Source organism: Gopherus evgoodei, chromosome 8, assembly GCF_007399415.2.
Source record: "Gopherus evgoodei ecotype Sinaloan lineage chromosome 8, rGopEvg1_v1.p, whole genome shotgun sequence".
Taxonomy (NCBI): Eukaryota; Metazoa; Chordata; order Testudines; family Testudinidae; genus Gopherus; species Gopherus evgoodei.
In genome coordinates, this window is record NC_044329.1 from 67,778,691 (window position 1) to 67,798,975 (window position 20,285).

Genomic DNA, 20,285 nt, shown 5'->3' on the forward strand with positions numbered 1-20,285 from the left:
TTACAAGATAATGGACAACCCTCAGATATCCACCCCAAACACATCATCAAACTCATCTATTTCATCCTCACTCATAACAATTTTACATTTAACAACAAACACTTTGTCAGAATCCTGGGAATAGCCATGGGTATTGGATGGCTCCCCAATATGTCAAAATCTTCATGGGCCACTTTGAAGAAGAATTTCTGGACAAATGCACCATGAAATCTATGATATACCTTGATGACCTTTTTATGTTTTGGACAGAGGACCTAAACTCCCACAGAGACTTCCACCACAGCTTCAACCACCAACCATCCATTAAATTCTCTCTAGAACACTCCAACAGTAGCATCAACTTCCTGGATGCCATGATCAGTTTCAGCAATGGAACCATATAGACAATTATATACAAGAAATCCACAGACCGCCACACCCATCTTCACAGGTCCAGTAACCATGTGAAACATACCAAGAAATTTGTTATCTAAGTCATAGACTGGTGCCTCCCCATACTGGGGAGGGGACACAAGCTAAACGGGAGGACACGTGACCTCCTCATGAGTCTCCTCCACACTACACACCTGCCAGGGGTCTGCATGCTCTTCCTGCCACCTTCCCACCCCAAGTTATCTGCAGGGGGAAGGGAATCTGTCCTTCCACTACGCCAGCTCCTCCCCTGGCACATTCAACTGCTCGCCTTGGCAGCCAGGCCTGGGTGGGGAGTGGGACAGAGCTGCTCTTGGTTGCTGCTCTATTCTGTGAAGCAGCTGACTGAGACAGATGCTGGTTGGGGAAAGGCAGCAGCAGCAGCCTGCTCCCTGCCTGGACTCGGCTTCCAGGGACAGGTGCCAAGCATGCTGCGGGGTGGGGGGCGGGCAGGAGATGGGGCTCTGGCTTGCTCAGCCCCTGTCCCCAGAAGCCAAGCCTGGGTGGGAGGCAGCCTGCCACTGCTGCAGCCAGGTGCTCTTCCAGGCAGCTGCTGCGCCGCACCAGACAATGTCCAAGGAGCCAGAAGAGGCTCTGGACCTGCCCCTTCTGCTCTCCATCTGGGCAGGCTGCTGAGGGGGCACTTGACCCTGCCAGCTCCCCCCGACACTTCACCTCTGTCTACAGCCAGGCTTTCAGATACCACAGAATATACTCCAAGGAGAAAGACAGGGATATAAACCTTACCACACTTAAAATTGCCTTCACCAAGCAAAGACACTCCACCAGAGAAGTAGATCATATCATGGACTGGCCTCCCCAAACATACCAAGAGAACCTGCTTCTATACACAAATAAAATACCGCACACCTCTTGTTGTCACCTACCGCTCCCCACTGGAACCCATGTGGGGAATCATCAAACAGTTAGAACCTTTACTCCATGGGGACCTCCTCCTGAAAGAAAATTTTCCTGAACCCCCACTTCTGGCCTACAAACAACCTGCCAAGCTCATCATCAGAAGTAAGCTCCCCACAGACCAGGACACCCCAAATCAAAGGGGCACCAGACTCTGCCAGAACAACAGATGTAAAAGCTGCAGACATATCTCCACTGTTATGATGATCAACTCCCTCCACAACACAGCTTTCAAGATTCATGTGTCTTACATATCCCTATCACAGAATGTGGGGTACCCCATACAATGCACTAAATGTCCCCATAGCAAGTATGTGGGTGAAACAAGACAATCACTACACTACTGAATGCACTTACACAGAAAAATGATGAAAGACAAAAACTCCCTGTCACTTTGGGAGAACACTTTTCACAGAGTGATCGCGTTATATCTGACCTCACAGTCCACACCCTCAATGGAACCCTGAACAACACCTTCAAAGGATGAGTCTGGGAGCTCATATTCATAACTTTGCTAGATACTAAAAATCATGGTCTGAACAGAGACACTCGTAGGTGCCAACTCTGTGGGTGCTCCAGCCCTGGCGCGCCCACAGGAAAAAATTAGCGGGTGCTCAGCACCCACCGGCAGCCAAGCTCCCCCCGCTCCCCACCGCAGTGCCTCTCATCCACTAGCAGCCCTTCCGATCAACTCCTTCCCCACCCTCCCAGCACCTCCCACTCACCATGGATAAGCTGTTCCACAGTGTGCAGTAGGCGCTGGAAGGGAGATTAGGGTGACCGGATAGAAAATGTGAAAAATCGGGACAGGGGTGGGGGGTAATAGATGCCAATATAAGAAAAAGCCCCAAATATCAGGACTGTCCCTATAAAATTGGTACATCTGGTCACCTTAAGGGAGCTGGAGGAGCGGGGACAGGGTGCGCTCAGGGAGGTGGCAGAAAGAGGTGGGGGTGGGGCGTTGGAGGCAGGGTTTGAGTGGGAGTGAGGACGGGGGTGGAGTGACGGTGGTCGCTTGGGGGAAGGCATGGAATGGGGGCAGGGCCTGGGGCTGAGCAGGGCTTGAGCACCCCTGGAGAAATTTGAAAGATGGTGCCTGTGGAAACACTAGATTTATGGCTTATTACAACAATCTGTAACCCTCTTAAACATCCCACTCAGCCTTTTCCCCACATGACTGGAGAAGTATTAATGGGCCACTTCACCTTGAATGGTTCCTTGAAATATGTGTTAACTACTGATGCTAAACAATCTGTTCCAGCTTGTATTTAGCTGTGACACTCTGGATATGTCTACACTGCAATTAGACACCTGCAGCTGGCCCTTGCCAGCTGACTTGCTCTCACTGGGCTTGGGCTAATGGGTTGCTTAATTGCTGTATAAACATTTGGGCTTGTGCTGGACCCTGAGTTCTGGGACCCTCTTACCTCACAGGATCCTAGAGCCCGGGCTCCAGTCTAACTCCCAACATCTACACTACACTACGGTCCGAGCCCCGCAACTCCAACTCTGCTGGACTGGGCCAGGCTCAGGTTTTTAATTGCAGTGTAGACATTCCCTCTAGTACATTTCCCAGACCTGTAGAAGAGCTCCATGTAGCTTGAAAGCTTGTCTCTCTCACCAACCAGAATTGGTCCAATAAAAGATATTACCTCATCCAACTCATCTCGCTAATAAATTATTTGTCATGAGAAGTGGGATATCCCCTATTTTATAAATAAATATTGTTTGAAACCATTAAATAATATTTAACTAAGCCTTTAACATCTGATACAATGCTGCACTTGACCTATTATATTTCCTGGCATTATGGTCCTCAGCTAGACCAGCAGAAGAATGCTACTATTTCAGGTAGGCAACAGGTATTTGGATGCTCACACAGGCATGTGCATAGATGATCACAATGGTCCCTGCTAACTGGGGGATCTATGAATTGATGAAAACGGGCATTTTTGTGACTTGGGGCCCAATTCTTCAAGATGCTAAGTGCCTTCAACTCTCATGGACATCAATAAGAGTGGAGGGAGCACAGTTCTCTACAGAAGGTAGCCAAGATCAGCCTCTAAGCATATGTTTACTCAGGGATAAAAGACCCATGGCACATCTGCGGCTGGCCTGGGTCAGCTGACTTGGACACATAGGGATTGGGCTGCAGAGTTAAAAATTGCTGTGTAGACACTCAGGCTTGACTAGAAACCAATCTCTGGGACCCTCCACCCTCACAGGGTTTTTCATCCCTATGTAAACATAGCCTAAATCACAAATGTCCATTTTACATATCTAAGTACCAATGTGAGCATCAAAATGCCACAGATATGGGATTTCCCATTTTTGTACCTATATGTGAAAACAACACAAGGCATCAAAGATATAAGTGTAGCTGGTAATATCTGTTATTTTCAGGACAGTGAGAAACCCTTGTCCGATTAATGTTATCTAGTTGCTATTACAGTTGCTTAGTGCTTTTGGTCTTTTACTGTAGGTGTGAAACAGACATTGATGAGTGCAACTCTGATCCATGCATGAATGGAGGCCTCTGCCAGAACCTACTTAACAAATACCAGTGCATCTGTGATGTAAACTATGCTGGTGACCGCTGTGAGGTAGATGTAAGCGACCTCTCTTTTTTTGTCTCTTTATTATTGTGGCAGAATCTCTTCCAGCTTCTCTCCTACCTTATTTTGCGAATGGATGATGATCCAGTAGTTGAGTGGGGTGAACAGGAAGATTAGTAGCTATCTGTACACTGTTAGTATTTTAAAGCTATTGACACACAATGGAAGATGCCTTGACTGAACAGGAGATTAGTTTAGCATTCAGAAAAGCAATAAGAACCATATTTTTGAAATCATTTATCAATGTTTTGAACATATTAAAATATTTTATTGAAAATAATTAATTCTTCAACTATGGCTTTAAATGCAGAAGCTAAGTTTCTAAGTAGCATCATATTTCTTTGTATTATTTTGTGTAATAAATGACAGTATGGAACGTTCCAAAGCAAACATTCAGATCTTGGTTCTCACCTATTTATCAATCATTTTCACTCTGCTTTGGTTCATTTGCTTAATTTTGGAACAGATGCTAGTAGATAGTGAATATCAGTCTGAAAACACTGCTTTAACCCATTTCTACTGGGATATTGCACGGTGCATGGTCTCTTCATTTCTTACAGTGTAATGCGTAAGACTAGTCCATGACAAGATACGCTAAGAGCTCAGGGTGAAATCCAGGCTCCACTGAAGTCAATAGCAAAGATCCCATCGGCTTCAATGAGACCAGGATTTCACCCTTAAAATTTAAATACATCACATCCCATATTATTCACTGCTGTTGATTTAGAAATTTGGTTCAATTTCTGTGGAATCAGATATGTCATAACAGTGAATAATGTGAAACTATTTTGGATAAGCCACTGGCAATATACCGAGCCCATCCTGTTGGAATCAATGGCAGAATTGTCTTTGATTTCACTGGGAGTAGGATTGGCACTACTATCTCTACATTTCATTTGAATAAAGTTCACTTGATTAAAACAAAATGCAGCTATTCTATGAATTCACATGGAATGGTTTTCAAACATGCACCATGATATGAATTTATTCACTTTAACCAAAGGTCCAATGAGGATATCATATTTCAAATCCACCGGCAGAATTTGTTAGTTGCAATATTGCTACCTCTTGAAGTAGATCTATTTTATCTGTGAACTGAGAATTTCAGTACTGTAATACATAATTGCAGGCAGAGGAATATGCTTATTTTTCACTTCAGGAATCAATTACCTTGCTCACTGATGGGTTGTTATCCTTAATGAATGAGGATTAAGTGCATGATATTGCTCACCACTGTAGATCAGGCCTTATTCAGCAAAGTACTTAGACATGTACTTGGCTTTGAGCACATAAGCAAGTTGAAGTCAATGGGACTTAATCACTTGCTTAAATTTAGTCACCTCCTTTAGTAACTGGGTGAATCTGGGAAAATATGTTCATGTCATACTTTGTTCTTTCTGGAAAGAGTTTTACAGGACAAGTACACTAATGAATTGTGCAGTAGTTTATTTGAGTATTACTACTCATGTTGTATTAGTACAGTGTCCAGACCTACAAACACTCATTTGAGCTCACTGTTCACAAGAGTAAGTGTTTACAGGTCTGTATTTCATTATTATTAAGTGATGTGGTATGCAGGCAGCATTATGGGAAAGAGACCTTTATTAAGTATGCTGAGTCTTTACAGTTTGAAAGAGACAGCAGCCTGGCTTCTGCTTCAATCTCTGAGCCCTTGGGGTACATCTACATAGGGATAAAAGACCCGTGGCACTTCCGCAGCTGGCCCTTGTCAGCTCACTTGGGCTCAGAAGGCTTGGGCTCAGGGGATAAAAATTGCTGTGTAGACGTTCGGGCTTGGGCTGATGCCTTTGCTATGGGATTCTTCACCCTCACAGAGCTCTAGCCTGAGCCCAAGAGTTCACACAGCGATTTGTCAGCCCCAGAACCTGAGCCCTGAGAGCCCGAATCAGCTGATCTGGGCCAGCTGTGGGTTTTTTATCCCCGTGTAGACATAGCCTAAGTGTCACATGCATCACATCCCAATCCTGACACCTGACTGTGTGCACAAAGTGCTGTTATTTGTCTCTGTTACATGTAGCATGTTAATGTCTCAAGGAGCTGCCCTGGTCTGAAAACTTAAGTGTAATACATTGCTGTATAATAACTGTATTACACCACGATAATCTCTTTATCATCTTTCTTTTACTAGAGAAATGCCTGAGGTAATTTTGCTGTTGATTTCCTTTAAAAATGTTTTATTCCTCTCTTTTATTTTATACATAAGCCACACTTCTGTAAACAGAATATAACAAAATATGTTCCATATTGGGGATAAAATTATGGTAGTAATATCAAAAACATAAACACTAAGTGTTCTATTATCTAAACTATTGGATTATTTTAGATCAGACTAGAATTATTTGGATGATATACCTTTTAGCCAGTTTAGACAATGGAGGCAAGCAAATATTCAATTAATGGTATTACACTTAAACAACATAGGTCTCAATTTGGCAAAATACTTTGGCACATACTTAACTTTAAGCACATACTTAAATTAGAGGTGATTAAAAGTTATATGAAAAGTTTTCCCACTGAAAAATCTGGTTTAATTGAAACTAACACTTTTCACAACAAAATGACAAATATGACCACAATTTTGATTTGCTTGCAGAAAATGTCAAAATAAAAATTTTCATTTGAATCAACACTTCAATATGAAATGATGTTTTGGTTTCAAAATGCCAAAAGTAAACAAAAATAGTTCAATTCATTTTGACTTAAAAGGTAATTTTGTTTTGGCATCTTGAAACTGAAAAAGAAAAACAAATGTCAGTTCAAAATGGCAATTTTCATTTTGCTTTGATTTAAATTGTTGTTTTAATTTTATTGACACAAAATATGAAAACAAAATGACATTTCAAGTCAAAATGAATATCATACTGTTTCAAGATGTTAATCTGAAACAAAAACATTTAATTTGAATCTGAAAATTTTCAAACCAAGATTTTTTGTTCAAATTTTCACACAGGAAAAATGTTGGTGTTCCAAACAGCTCTTACTTAAATCCCATTGAAATTAATGGGAGTTAAGAACCTAGTTAAGTGCTTTGTTGCATAGCAAAGTCTGCTGTACATCATGCCACAAAGCTGTCTCAGATCATTGATTTCAGTTTGCTGTTAGTGACAAGGAAAGCTGGGGAAAGAGATACATCTTATATCAGTGTTCCTAGCATACTGTGTTTATAATGCACCAGACAAACAAGAAATGAAAACCAAAGAATATATACATGTACAGAGATTTCAAACACACTATTTCCTCAATTCTAGAAATGTGGAAATGCATAGATACATACAGTGTACCATATATATTATATATGTATTACATGTTACATAAAAAGTTACAAATTTCAAATATATTAAATAGCAGTGCAGCAGTCCCTGGCTCTCCCCCTCTGTTTACATATCACTAATGCCACTATATCCACTGGGATTGTAAATGACTTCTTTCCTCTAATGCCTTGTCATCATGAAACATTTCCTGATTCAGAACTGCTGCTGCTCTTTCCTCTTTGTACTTCTGTATTCTCAACTATATTATGTGTGTACATAGCTTTCCCATCGTTATTCACAAAATAAACCTTCTGCCTTTGTCTCTTTACGTCTCCTTTTCATTTTTCTGCTGAGAACTGTTCATTTGCTTTAAGTGTACCATGATTTCTGAATGTTTACACTTCACTCGTGTGTTACACATGCATATAAAAGGTAGCTCTGCTGCACTGTAATGATACCCTTTTAACATACGTGGCCGCTTAAGCATCTCTTCCGACTGATGCCATTTAGTCAGAGGAGCGCTATTCTGCACCCCAGGACAAGTGTCCTTTATTTCTTATTCCAGAATATATTGGGTGCCTGCTATTTTGATTTCACCAAATGTCATCAGAAAAATCATTCACTTGGGACTTCCCTATTTAAACCTGAATCCTGCTCTTCCTCAAGTTTCTGATGCTGGAAGTTTGCTATGTTTTAGTGTAACAGCTACACACAAAGTATGCCATGGGTTTTAAAGGAGTAGCACACACTGAGGGAACAGTGGTTGACATAGTGTATGCCAGATACCACAAATTAGTCCAAATAATTACTAGTGTTTTTGCAGCAATATCAAGATGTGTAAATAATTGAATATGTCCAAATTCCTTATCTGCTTTCTCTATTTTTGAATTATTGTTCTATTAAAATACATGCGATTCCAGTAAAATCATTTTAAGGTAACAGAGAGAAAAGATGAATGGCAGAAAGTGTCTATGGATACCGTGCATTTGATTCAGACAGCTTAAAGTGACCCACAAAGGATTTTTAAAGAACTGAGCTCTGTTCTTTTATGTTCCTTTCTTCAAAGCTTTTTGAAGAAAGGAAAGCAAAACAAAACAAAAGATGATTATTTTTGGTCTTCTTTTCTTTTTTCTTTAGAAATTCAGGCATCATCTACTCTGGGAGGCTGTGTGGTGACTGCAAAATTATTAAAATTATGAAGTCCCAAGAGACCAAAATCTGAGTAATTCAGAAAGGCAGAGATTTTTAGTCAAACCATTAAAAAAAATTAATTACTTTGTTAACCCTTATTTACTTTCAATCCCTAATAAGGATGGGGTTAGGATGTTTTTTTAAAGTGTAAACATACCATCCCCTTCTATTAAGATATGATAGCCTATAAACTACATGTCTGGGGCTACCCCATACACAGGTTTTCCAGTGAAACCAGGGGAGAGCTGACTACATAGTTTAAGGTTTAAAAAGTGCGATTTAAAAAAATTGTTAAACTTATTTTATATGATATTTATTAAAGTAATTTAAAAAAAAAGGAAACTCCACTCCAGGTCACTTGTAAAGGGGCACAGCTAAGAAAGCAAACAGAAAAGATGGCTGCACATGTCAGGAGTAAAAGCACCACAATGTACTTAATTACACATGATTTCAGAGGCTTTTGGGGGATTTAAGAGGCTCTCTCCCTCTTACAGAAAAAGACTGAGAGACATGTAGACTTTAAGGCCAGAAGGGACCATCATGATCATCTAGTCTGACCTCCTGCACATCACAGGCCACAGAACCTCACCCACCGCCTTCTGCAATAGGCCCATAACTAGCTGAGTTACTGAAGTTCTCAAAAACTTGATTTAGAAACTTCAAGTTACAGAGAACCCACCATTTACTCTAGTTCAAACCAGCAAGTAACCCGTGCCTCACACTGCAGAGGAAGGCGAAAACTGCCTGGGGTCTCTGCCAATGTGAGGTGGGGGAAAATTCCTTCCTGGTTCCTTACATGGTGATCAGAATCTAAGTCCTCCACAGATCTCCAGCTCTTGCTATTTGATTACAAGCCTCATGATATTTCACATTTTGTTTGAAGCCCAGCTCCTGGAGACAATTGCCTATGTGACAATCTCAGCTTCCATTTTTTTTAAAAAGAGAAAGTTCAGAAAAAGGTGTGAAGATGTGACCTGACTACCTCTAAAGGCTCAGAAAGCAGAAGGGAAATAAAAATAATTTAAATTCAAAAGATAATTTTTAAAAAACCCTCATGATTTTTTAACATTAAATGTTGGCGACATCTGATCTCTTTTCTCCACTTTTTGCTCTTAAGGTATGATTTCCCTCACCCAATACAAGTAACTAACTCTAACAGAAGACAATGGGTAATGGAAGGCAAATAGGCCCCAGAAATTCAAAGGGAAAGTAAGATTTCTGTCAAATAGGGAGAAGGAATCATTACTGGTGGTAATGGGGATGGGCAGAGGCCTCCGTATTTGCAGTGAAAAATTATTTAAGATTCCTACTTCAAGAACATGTTACAAAACCATCAATATGATGAAATAACTATAGCCCAAGAATAATGCTAGCTAGCATGGTATTCAAAAAAAATACTATCTGAAATACATCTCCAGGAACTTAGCAAAAGCTGGGATTTGGCTTGTCATTTTAATTTACATTGCAGTAGTGCCCAAAGGCCCCATTAAGACTGAGAGCACGCTGTGCTATGTAATTATAGAAATGTAGGACTAGAAGGGACCTCGAGAGCTCATCTATTCGAGCCCCAGACACTGAGGAAGGACCAAGTAAACCCAGACCATTGCTGCCAGGTGTTTGTTCAACCTGATTTTAAAAACCTCAAAAGACAAGGATTCCACAACCTCCTTTAGAAGACTATTCCAGAGCTTAACTATCCGGATAGAACATTTTTCCTAATATCTAACTTAAATCTCCCTTGTTGCAGATTAAGCCATTACTACTTCTTCTACCAAATTCATACACACAAAGGAAAATATGGTTCCTGCCCTAATTAGCTTGCAATTATGTTTGTACTTGGAAAGTTTTCCTGAACAATAGCATGGATTGCACCTTTCGCACAGTATTCACTCACAACAGGTACCCTGATTGTACATATACAAGTAATGCAGAAGTGGTGGATGGAAAAATGACACAGAGTTTAAGTTCTGCATTAAGATGGCTAGAGTTCCCCTCCACACACACACCATTGCTACTTTCATATCCTCTTCCAGCTGGTACCACTTCACCCTCCTGGGCAAATGGACAAGTGGCACATGCTGCACAGTTACACTTCACATTAAATGTCATTAAAATACACTAATAAGCATGTACGATATGTTCAATATTGAGTCCAGATTCAACAAAAACTCAGTCTGGCTTCCATAGGGTGGAAGCTTGGAACTGTGATTGAATCTGCCCCTCAGTGATTAGTTAACATATTCATTAACTGCAAGTGTTAGTAAAATGAATGTATCTAATGATATTTAATTACAATAATTAATGCCTGATGTCTCATGAATAATTTAATTGTCAGCTATTTGTATTTTCATACTTATGCAGTTATTCATGAGTAATTATCATATTGACTAAAAAGCATGGACACCAGGAAAGTAACAACTATATCATCTTCTCTACGTTCACTTTTCCTTCCGCTGTCCTGTCAAGCCTCCCTCCCAACCCTTTCTGTCTGGTTCCAGTAGAGCATGTTGTTAATGCAGAAGGAGATACAATGTATTTTATTTTTTAAGAGTTTTAATACAATGCCTTGATAAATATGGGCTCGGTAAGTCACACATGATTTCAGACTGAGCCAGCTCCAGCCAGTACCTTGTCTGGCGGCCCCAGTGAGATCTGGCAAATTGTCAGCTTTCATTGAAAAAGAAAAGTTTCTAATTCTTAGGGTGCCAAAGAAAATCTCCCAAACCTTAAAAGATGCAGTGTTGCCTTTTTGCACCTCCAGATAGCCTGATAATTCTCAGAAGGATTTGATCCTAAGGATTTTGTTCTCTGGGAGTTTGCTTTGGCCCAGTGATTTGAACAAACAAAAGAAATAGAATAGAATGGGAATGGAAACAGGAGCTAAGAACTTATGTGAGTTCTGTTCCTGGCTCTTACACAACTCCTGCTGTGTGCATGCAGAAGTTGCATAACTGCTCTATCTGTTCCCTCATCTGTAAAATGGAAACATCAGCGATGCCAGCACTTGCAATTTAAACTTCAGAACTTTAGTGTTTCTAAAGCCCCAACTCCAACACAAGAAGCTCCACTTTCACAAAAGATACATTTCTAGCCCTCCTGGGTACAAAGAAAAGCTTGAAAAAGGTGACCCCTGAAGGTTGAAAAAACAGAAGGCAAATAAAAAGAGCTCCAAATAGATTATATTTTTAAATGTCATGATTTTAAAATAAATCTCATGATGGTTTGTAGCCTAACTCATGACTTTTGAATGCATGGGGCTGGCAATACCGGGATAATAATATTCACCTACCTACTTCAGAGGATGTTGTAGATGAATTCATGCTTTTTCAGAGCACTGAAAGTTAAAAGCACAAGGGGCTTAATTTTCAGATGTGTTAAGTAACCACAATCTCACTTGAAGGCTACAGGAGCTCAGGAACACGGAAAAGTTGGTCCTAAGTATTTTTTATTTCAGAAAGTTGCTGATGAGTCTTCCATTTGTGGACTCCAGCCCTGGATTTCACACAGGAAATGGTGTTGCTGAAGAACCTGCAGTTAAAAGTGCCAAGTTGGGGCCTGCCTACTGGTACTATTTGTAGTATTGGAAACAGGCAGATGTGGGCCCATCCCCAACTAAAGGCCCAGTCCCTCAATTAATGGGGAGGAACCACTTAGCCCAGGCTACAATTGAATACTTGAGAAAACAAATGAAAAAATAGGAGCAGGAGTAAGGTCAAAGGTTAAAAATCAGGGATCCAGAGGGGGAAATCAAGCAGAGAACCCACAGCAGCACCCACTGCTCCTCAAAGACATGTAGGGAATCAATGGACACTGAACATAAAAATGGCCATACTGGTTCAGGCCAATGGTCCGTCCAGCCCAGTATCCTGTCTTCCAACAGTGGCCAATTCCAGATGCTTCAAGGGGAAATGAACAGAACTGGGCAATCAACAAGTGATCCATTCCCTGTCATCCAGTCTCAGCCTCTGGCAGTCAAAGTCTTAGGGACATGCAGAGCATGAGGTTGCATCATTGACCATCTTGGCTAATAGTCATTGGTGGGCCTATCCTCATGAAGTTGTTTTTTTTTTAATCCAGTTTTGGCCTTTACAGCATCCTCTGGCAGCAAGTTCCACAGGTTGACTGTGCATTGTAAGAAAGAGTACTTCCTTTTGTTTGTTTTTAACCTGCTGTCTATTAATTTCGTTGGGTGACCGCTGATTCTTGTGTGACGTGAGGAGATAAATAACAATTCCTCATTCACTTTCTCGACACCTTTATATCATATCCCACCCTTAGTTATCTCCTTGACAAACTGAATTTAATTTGCCATTCTGTTGCCCAGTCCCCCAGTTTTATGAGATCCCTTGTAACTCTTCGCAGTCTGCTTTGGAGTTAACTACATTGAGTAATTTTGTATCAGAGGAACTCTGCCTGGAGGCATGATTGGGCAAGGGACTGAAAATAAGCCACACAGTCACAGAGCATCCCCATCACCTTGTTCGAGTTCCTCCTCCTGGAACGATGGATGGCCACCTTGGCCAGCCCCAGGAGGATGAGGCTTCACAATTTTGGGGGGCTACAGATAGGGTGTGCATAGGCCAGGCTGTGTGGGGAAAAGGGCAGCCAGAACCTCAACAAGAGGTTCTAGATGAGCTGGAAGACGGGCTTCAACCTGATGCATCCTACTTGGATGTGTTCCAGTGTCTACCTCTCACCGCAAAAGGGACAGGTGTTGCGGGAGTTTGTGAACCATGCCAGATACATGCCTGTGCTCACAGCTCCATGGAGGAGTCATCAACCAATTTTCCTGTAAGCCCATGGAACCAGAGTGGAGTACAGACTGGCCCACCAGAGTTCCTCACCCTCCCTAGGTGGCAGTTGGTCCTGTCACTTAGTATCAGAACAGGACACGAGGATGAGGAAGTGGATGTTCTGAAGCATAGGCATGTAGAAGATGTTCTGTTGGTGTGGATAACATGCAGCTGGCTCAGGCGGTGTATCAGGAGTGGCCAGGAAGGCTCACATGGCAGGGGTCTGACAGCGAGTTCTGGAGGGCCAGGAGTGAGGTGAAGGTGGGGAGCACCATCCCACAGGACTCACTCAAGGAAAGCAAGAGAACCAGGAGTTGAGGCTGCCTTCACCTTCTAGAGCATATGATGAGGGACACATGGGGTGGACAGCTGAGCACCACAGGGTCCACCCAGTCCCTTTGATCATAGTCCAGGACATCTCCAAGTCTGGTGGTACCAGCCAGGACCAACATCTGGTGCATCAAGGGGGACTTCACCACCTGCACACAGAAATGAGGAGTATGTCATATGGGTTCTATGAGGAGGTCCTCCTGCTTGGTGACTGCTATGGAACTGGGCACTGCAACCAGCTTCCAGGTCCCAAGAATATCCTGGTAAAAGAGAGCAGCTGAGAGATGTCTTGGGAAAGATTTGTCAGGTGAAGATAAAAGAGGTGCCAGATGTATCAGAGTCCTTGGAGGTGGTGGAGGAAGGCATGTTGCCCCTGCCCCCAGCACCATCCTCACAGCTGCCATTGGCCAGTTTCCAGCCAATGGAAGCTGTGGGGGTGGTGCTTGAGGGAGTGCACAGAGACCTGATGTTCCCCTTTCCTGAAAGACATGCCAGCAGCAGCCCACCACAGCCACTTCCAGGAGCGGTTTGAGGCCAGAGCGTGCAGGCAGCCTGCCTGATACTAGCTGGGAGCTGCCTGCGGTAAGCACCTCCTGACCAGAGCCTGCACCTCGCACCACATCCCACAACCCAGCCTCAGGTCAGAACCCCCTCCTGCACCTAAACTCCCTCCCAGACCCTGTGCCCCATCCTGCACCCCAATCCCTTACCCCAGCCCGGAGCCCCCTCCTGCACTAAACTCCCTCCCAGAGCCCATGCCCCCTTCTACACCCCAATCCCTTACCCCAGCATGGAGCCCCTTCCTGCACTAAAATCCCTCCTAGACTCCACACTCCCTTCTACACCCCAATCCCTTACACTAGCCTGGAGCCCCCTCCTGCACTAAACTCCCTCCCAGAGCCCATGTCCCCTTCTGCACTCCGATCCCTTACCCCAGTCCGGAGCCTACTCCTGCACCAAACTCTCTCCCAGTGCCTGCACCCCTCACTCTCTCCTGCACCCCAATGCTCTGCACCAGCCCAGAGCTCCCTCCTGCACCCAAACTCTCTCCAGGACCCCGCACCTCCTCCATTAATATAGGAGAAATGTGTGGCCTGTGACAACTTACCAAAATGTGTGGAGTTGCCCTTCCCTGCGAAAATTATTGCCCACCCCTGTGCTAGATGTAATAGGTACCAGACCAAATATAGATGATCGAAGATGGTCCAATCCAGGACAATGTAGGCCTGGTCAGGGTAGATCATGTCTGCCAGCACAGGCCCCAGCCACACCAAGATGGCTTTCACTGTTAACTTGTAGTCTGCGCTGTGGAGCAAAACTGCATCCCAATTCCTGAGTTTGCAGAGGTCCCCTTTCTTAGGTAGTAGGGCAAGCACAGCATGCCAGCATAACAGGGGGAGCACCTCATTCCCCCAGGACTTGGCTCAAATGGTGGCAAACTGTGAACCGAGTACATCCCAGAATGCACATAAAATTCCACAGTCAGCTGGACAATGCCTGGAAAATTGTTGGTGGACATCAGATGAAGGGCTTCCAAGACTTCAGCCAGAGTGAGAGTTGCTCTAACTGGTCCTAGTGGCCCACACTGACCAAAGGAAGTTCATCCCACAGCACCCTGAAGGCATTGCTGTCCATTGGATCCGGGGAGAGGAGGTTGGCATAGAAGGCTCTGGCCCTTCCCTGCATCCACACCAGATCCATGAGGGGATGCTGTCCTCTACCAAGAGGCAGGTGATATGTTTCCTGGCTCAGCTCTGTTTTCTTCAGGATGCAGAAGCAGAAATTGTAATCTATCTCCTGAAGGAGCTGAATGTGAGATTGAACAAAGGTATGTGCTATACCTTAATATGCAAAAACACTGGTCATTGAGGGCCCGGAGCTCATCCCACTTCTCCTGACACTCACTGCAGAAGTATGGATTCCCAATATTAGCAATCATATGCCTATTCAGCTCCAAAACCTCCCGCACTCCAGCTGCTCTATCACCATTCACATCCTCCAGTTGGCCCCAGGGGTATCGTTGCATCAGAAGAGCCAGGCACGTACCTTCTCCTCATTCCACTACCTCTGCACTGAGGGAAAGATCATGTCTGCTTCCACCAGGCTAGCTGGAATGCCTGGAAGGACAACTCAAAGCCCACATCCTCTAACAGGCTGTTATTGAAATGCCAGTAGGCTGGTCCTGGTATCACAGCCATCAAGTGGAAATCTGAGAATGGGACTGGCCTCATGCTGGAGGAGTGGGCCTGCAAGATGGATACTAGTGAGGAAAGGAGAGCAGTCTTAGCAGCACAGTGAGAATATTTGCATCTGTGGCTTTTATGTTCTGTCCTGCTATAGCATTCTGGAAGGAAAGATTAACATTTAAAGGTGAAATCTTTTAAAAATAGAATTGTTTTCCTAGAATTCTCTTTCCTGTACTGATAGTCCTTGTGGGAGCAGGATCCCTGCTTGACAGCAAGTTAACACTATGGGATCTGGGATGCTTACATATGTTCTCATTTGCATGTCCCAAACTGTCATTGTAGTCAGTGGAATTTGGATAGCCAAGGAACACAGAACTGTTCCTTTCATGTTTAAAAAGTGATTGTGGCTTACAAATTGACATTGTCTCTTTGTGAGCATTTAAGCCTCGGCTGTGATATCCCTTCCTCACACTGTGTAGTACCTTACTCTATGTTAAATAGGGTGACCAGCTAGCAAATGTGAAAAATCGGGACGGGGGTTGGGGTGGGGGGAGTAATAGGATCCTATATAAGAAAAAGACTCAAAAATCGGGACTGTCCCTATAAATCGGGACATCTGGTCACCCTAATGTTAAGTCCTACTGATATCAGAATAAGGGACTATCAAATGTGTCAAGTTATTACAGTCTGGCTGTAGAGTCATTTAGTTATTTCACAGACTTAAATGAGTGTTTACTCCTTCTGTTAGCCCAGCAGAGACAATATCACTTTGGGGGGCAGGGGGAAGAGGAGGAGGGGCTCAATTTTGCAACATAAAGAACCCAGCTTTGTTCCTGTTCTAGACTGAGTGTGGAATAAGAAAAAACACATCTTAAGATTTGTAAACTGAGTGGTTCTGCTCTGGAAGTCATTGGAAATATCACGATGCCATTTTTATAGTCACTCTTCAAAGCCGAACAGCCCTTTAACGTCCTTTGTTATTTTTTATTAGTTGCATAGTATTCTCTTGATTTAACCACAGCTGTAAAAAGGATATTGTAAGAAATGTAATATTTAATGTATGCTGTACCTTAATGTGCATAAACATTATGCTGTAAAGACAGTAAAGTTAGCTAATGTGTCATAGCAGTAAAAGACAGGGAAGCTCCCCACAAGGCCAGCCTTACTGCATACATCAGTGAGAAGCAGTTGAATATTTAATGTGTATGGTAAATATAAGCAGAAAAGGGAGTCAAGATGACATATGATAGCATAACATTCTGTAATATAGGAATCAGTTCAAGTAACAGAGTAGTATTCAGATTAACAAATTTTGTTTGTACAACATCCTTTACATTGCAGTGGCATTGTTTTCCCTTTCCTCACCTTCAAATGTTTCCCTCAGAGACTCACATTTACATCACAGGGGCATTTGTTTTAGTCATTTCTCACCTTATAACACATTAATGTAATGCAGCCTTGCATTGTTTATGTGTTAAATTTTATATCCTTTTCTCTTATAGTTCATCTAGATTTACTGTTGTTATCTTTTATCTATTTTTATTACCATTTACAGACTGAGCTCCTTTGGTGGGCGTTGCTTTAGAAAGACAATTAATTTAGATATGTAAATATAACATATTATTTTTACAGTACTCACTCTAATAATTTCTCCATAAAAGCACCAACATTATTTTGCCTTTTCTTTAATCATACCATCAGGGATTCAAATATAATTTTCCCAAATCTCTTATGACTTACACTGGCTTTCTAAATATGCACTGATATTGTATTTTCTTACATTCTCCATATACTGCTATTACTTGAGCACAAGCACCACATCATCACTATCAGAAGCTTGCATTGACACTGCTTTTTAAACTCAGTCAAATGAATGGGGAATTTTAATTTTAATTTTTTGCTATGATGGGTTGTTAATTTTCAAAAATGTTCAGATTTACAATTATGGAAATTTAAAAAACACACATAGTGCTCCCTCTACAGCTTCCTCTACAATCATCTGCATTTTTCATTTTTAAAAATTAAGATTTTTTTTTATTTGCTGGAGAACTTGGCAAAACACTGTCTGAAATCAGATCATAAATCTGTACCAACACAATAAATCACAAATGGCTTAATTAACTAAAAGTTTAAAAATAAACAAACAACCAAACAAAAACCAACAACTTCACCTTCAAGCTGAAAGCTTGTAGTCCAAGTTTTCACCAGAATGTTAATGAAAAGAACAAGAAAATAGGATATGGGGTAAGCAGAATGCATTTATAATGGAAAACTTAATTCTCTTGCAGCTAGGTCATGATGGTTGCAATCTCATTGGGTGGGATGTTTGTCTCATTCATTGAAAACTAAGGATCTGATCCTGCAATGAGCTCTGCCCCAGTACCCCAGATGGTACCCCAGTGAAGCTAACAGGACTGACTGTGGCACAAGGGTTTGCATAGAGCTCACTGCAGGACTAGGGCCAAAGGTAATTCTGTCTTTAAGCTACCCTGTTCACTGCCATTTTTAAAAAGGCAAATGTTTTTTCACTCTCTGTCTGTCAAATTAAGTCTCTGTTAGATTCTTCAATAAATGGTAGTTTAAGGTCAGAGGCCAGCTTTTGTAGCTGTTGGATCTTGAGCACTTTTGAAAACCTGTCCCCTTCATTTAAATGTCTAAATGGGAGCCGAGCTCTTGAAATCCAGCCACTTAGGCCTTGTCTGTACTACAGGGGGAGATCGATTTAAGTTATGCAACTTCAACTACATGAATAATATAGCTGAAGTTGACATACTTAGATCTACTTACCGCAGGATCCATGCTATGCTATGTCAACAGGAGACGCTCTCCTGTTGACTTCCCTTGTGCTTCTCGTTCAGGTGGAGTACAGGAGTCAACCAGAGAGCGATCTGCAGTCAATTTAGTGGGTCTTCACTAGACCCGTTAAATCAACCACTGATGCATCGATCACCATGTGTCGATCCCCCGGAAAGTGTAGCCAAGCCCTTATTTTGGTTCTGAAATGGGAGTGGTCAAAGAGCCCTTTTTTCTGGCCCAGGCACCCTTAGGCCTCGATTCAGGAAAGCATTCCTATTCAGGGAAATCACTGAAACATGTTTAAGTCCCACTGAAATCTGTTTCAGCACACTTTTCAGTCCTTTCCTGAATCAGGGCCTTACTGCACACTGCTCACTATTTCATTACAAAGCACATATGGACAGTGGTAGTGCAGTAGCTCATTAGGTATTACTTGTAGTATAATGAATAATTCTAACACCAAAGTATTAGTACCTCAGAATACACTTAAAGAAGCCATACACTGAGGATTGTTAGCTCAAAGGTCTGTGACACGGTAATGTTTCCCATTAAAATGAGGATGGCACTTAAATCTATCTATGCATCACTTGCTGAACTGTGCTTGTATAGTACATTTTCCATTGCTGCGTTCCTAACAAACTTTCAGTTTTTGTTATGAAAATTCACTCCTGATAACTTCTGGAAAAATTGTGCATACTTTACTGAGCCTACAGGATAATTTTTCCACTACAAAAAGCAATGAAAGAATTCCCTTTGTTAAGACTATGAAAGATGTTTTGGGTAGGGCCAGTTACATAAATAGCTGATTCTTTGATCGCATTTTATTGCACATTTTTTAAACAAATAGGCAACAACGAAAATAACAAATCTTAACTTTATTCAAACAAAAATAGAGACAATGGACAATTGTGCTCTCACTTACACTGAGGTAATCCAGGAGTAACAACGCTGAAGTAAATGGGGCAACACTGATGTAGAACTGGTGGAAGTCAGAGGAGTTTCAGAATCTGGCACACATTGTCCTGCACAGGGCTGGCTCCAGGCCCCAGCACACCAAGCACGTGCTTGGGGCGGCATGCCGCGGGGGGTGCTCTGCCACTTGCCGGGAGGGAGGCAGGTGGCTCCGGTGGACTTCCTGCAGGTGTGACTGCTGAGGGTCCGCTGGTCCCGTGGCTGCGGTGGAGCAGCCGCAGGCACGCCTGCGGGAGGTCCACCGGAGTCGCGGGACCAGCGGACCCTCTGCAGCCACGTCTGCGGGAGATCCACTGGAGCCGTGGGACCGGCGAGCGACAAAGTGCCCCCGTGGCGTGCCGCCGTGCTTGGGGCGGCAAAATGGCTAGAGCCGGCCGTGGTCCTGCACCATCCACCATCATAAGGAGTCCGGGATTGGTGGGAGAAGTTGAACCACACTGCCCAAAGGCTGGCAATTTGGACTATAGACTGAGTTCAGCCACATCTGAAGAGGATGTAGGCACACCCTGGCAAACTGGATACCTGTGTGCAGGTGGCCATGTGACCTAGTAGCCTCAGGCATCCCTTGGGCTGTGGTTGAGGGTTGAGACTGCATGACCATGCTGAATCTCACATATCTGATGTATTTGTTGAGGTCACTGAGGTCAAGAACAAATCTCAGCCCTCTCTTGGGTTTGGGAACCAGAAGATACCAGGGGTAGAATCCCTGACCCCAATGCAGCAGGGTTACCTCCTGCACAGCCCCCCATAACTAGTAGGGACTGAATCCGCTTGAGGAGCAGTATCTTGTAAGAAGGGTCC

At 42.9% G+C, this 20,285-nt stretch overlaps 1 protein-coding gene across 4 annotated transcripts in view; it reads left to right on the forward strand.

Moving 5' to 3' along the window:
* Positions 1-20,285, forward strand: part of CRB1 (crumbs cell polarity complex component 1) — a 172,149-nt gene that overhangs the window by 130,674 nt on the left and 21,190 nt on the right. For 3 of the 4 annotated variants that reach the window (XR_004001542.1, XM_030572005.1, XM_030572007.1), the window contains one exon: positions 3,812-3,938. Coding sequence is in view for 3 of the 4 variants with exons in the window: in XM_030572005.1 (XP_030427865.1) it covers positions 3,812-3,938 (127 nt within the window). In the remaining variant the exon portion in view is untranslated. The remainder of the gene's footprint in view (positions 1-3,811; positions 3,939-20,285) is intronic. The other variant, XM_030572006.1, reaches the window with a different exon arrangement.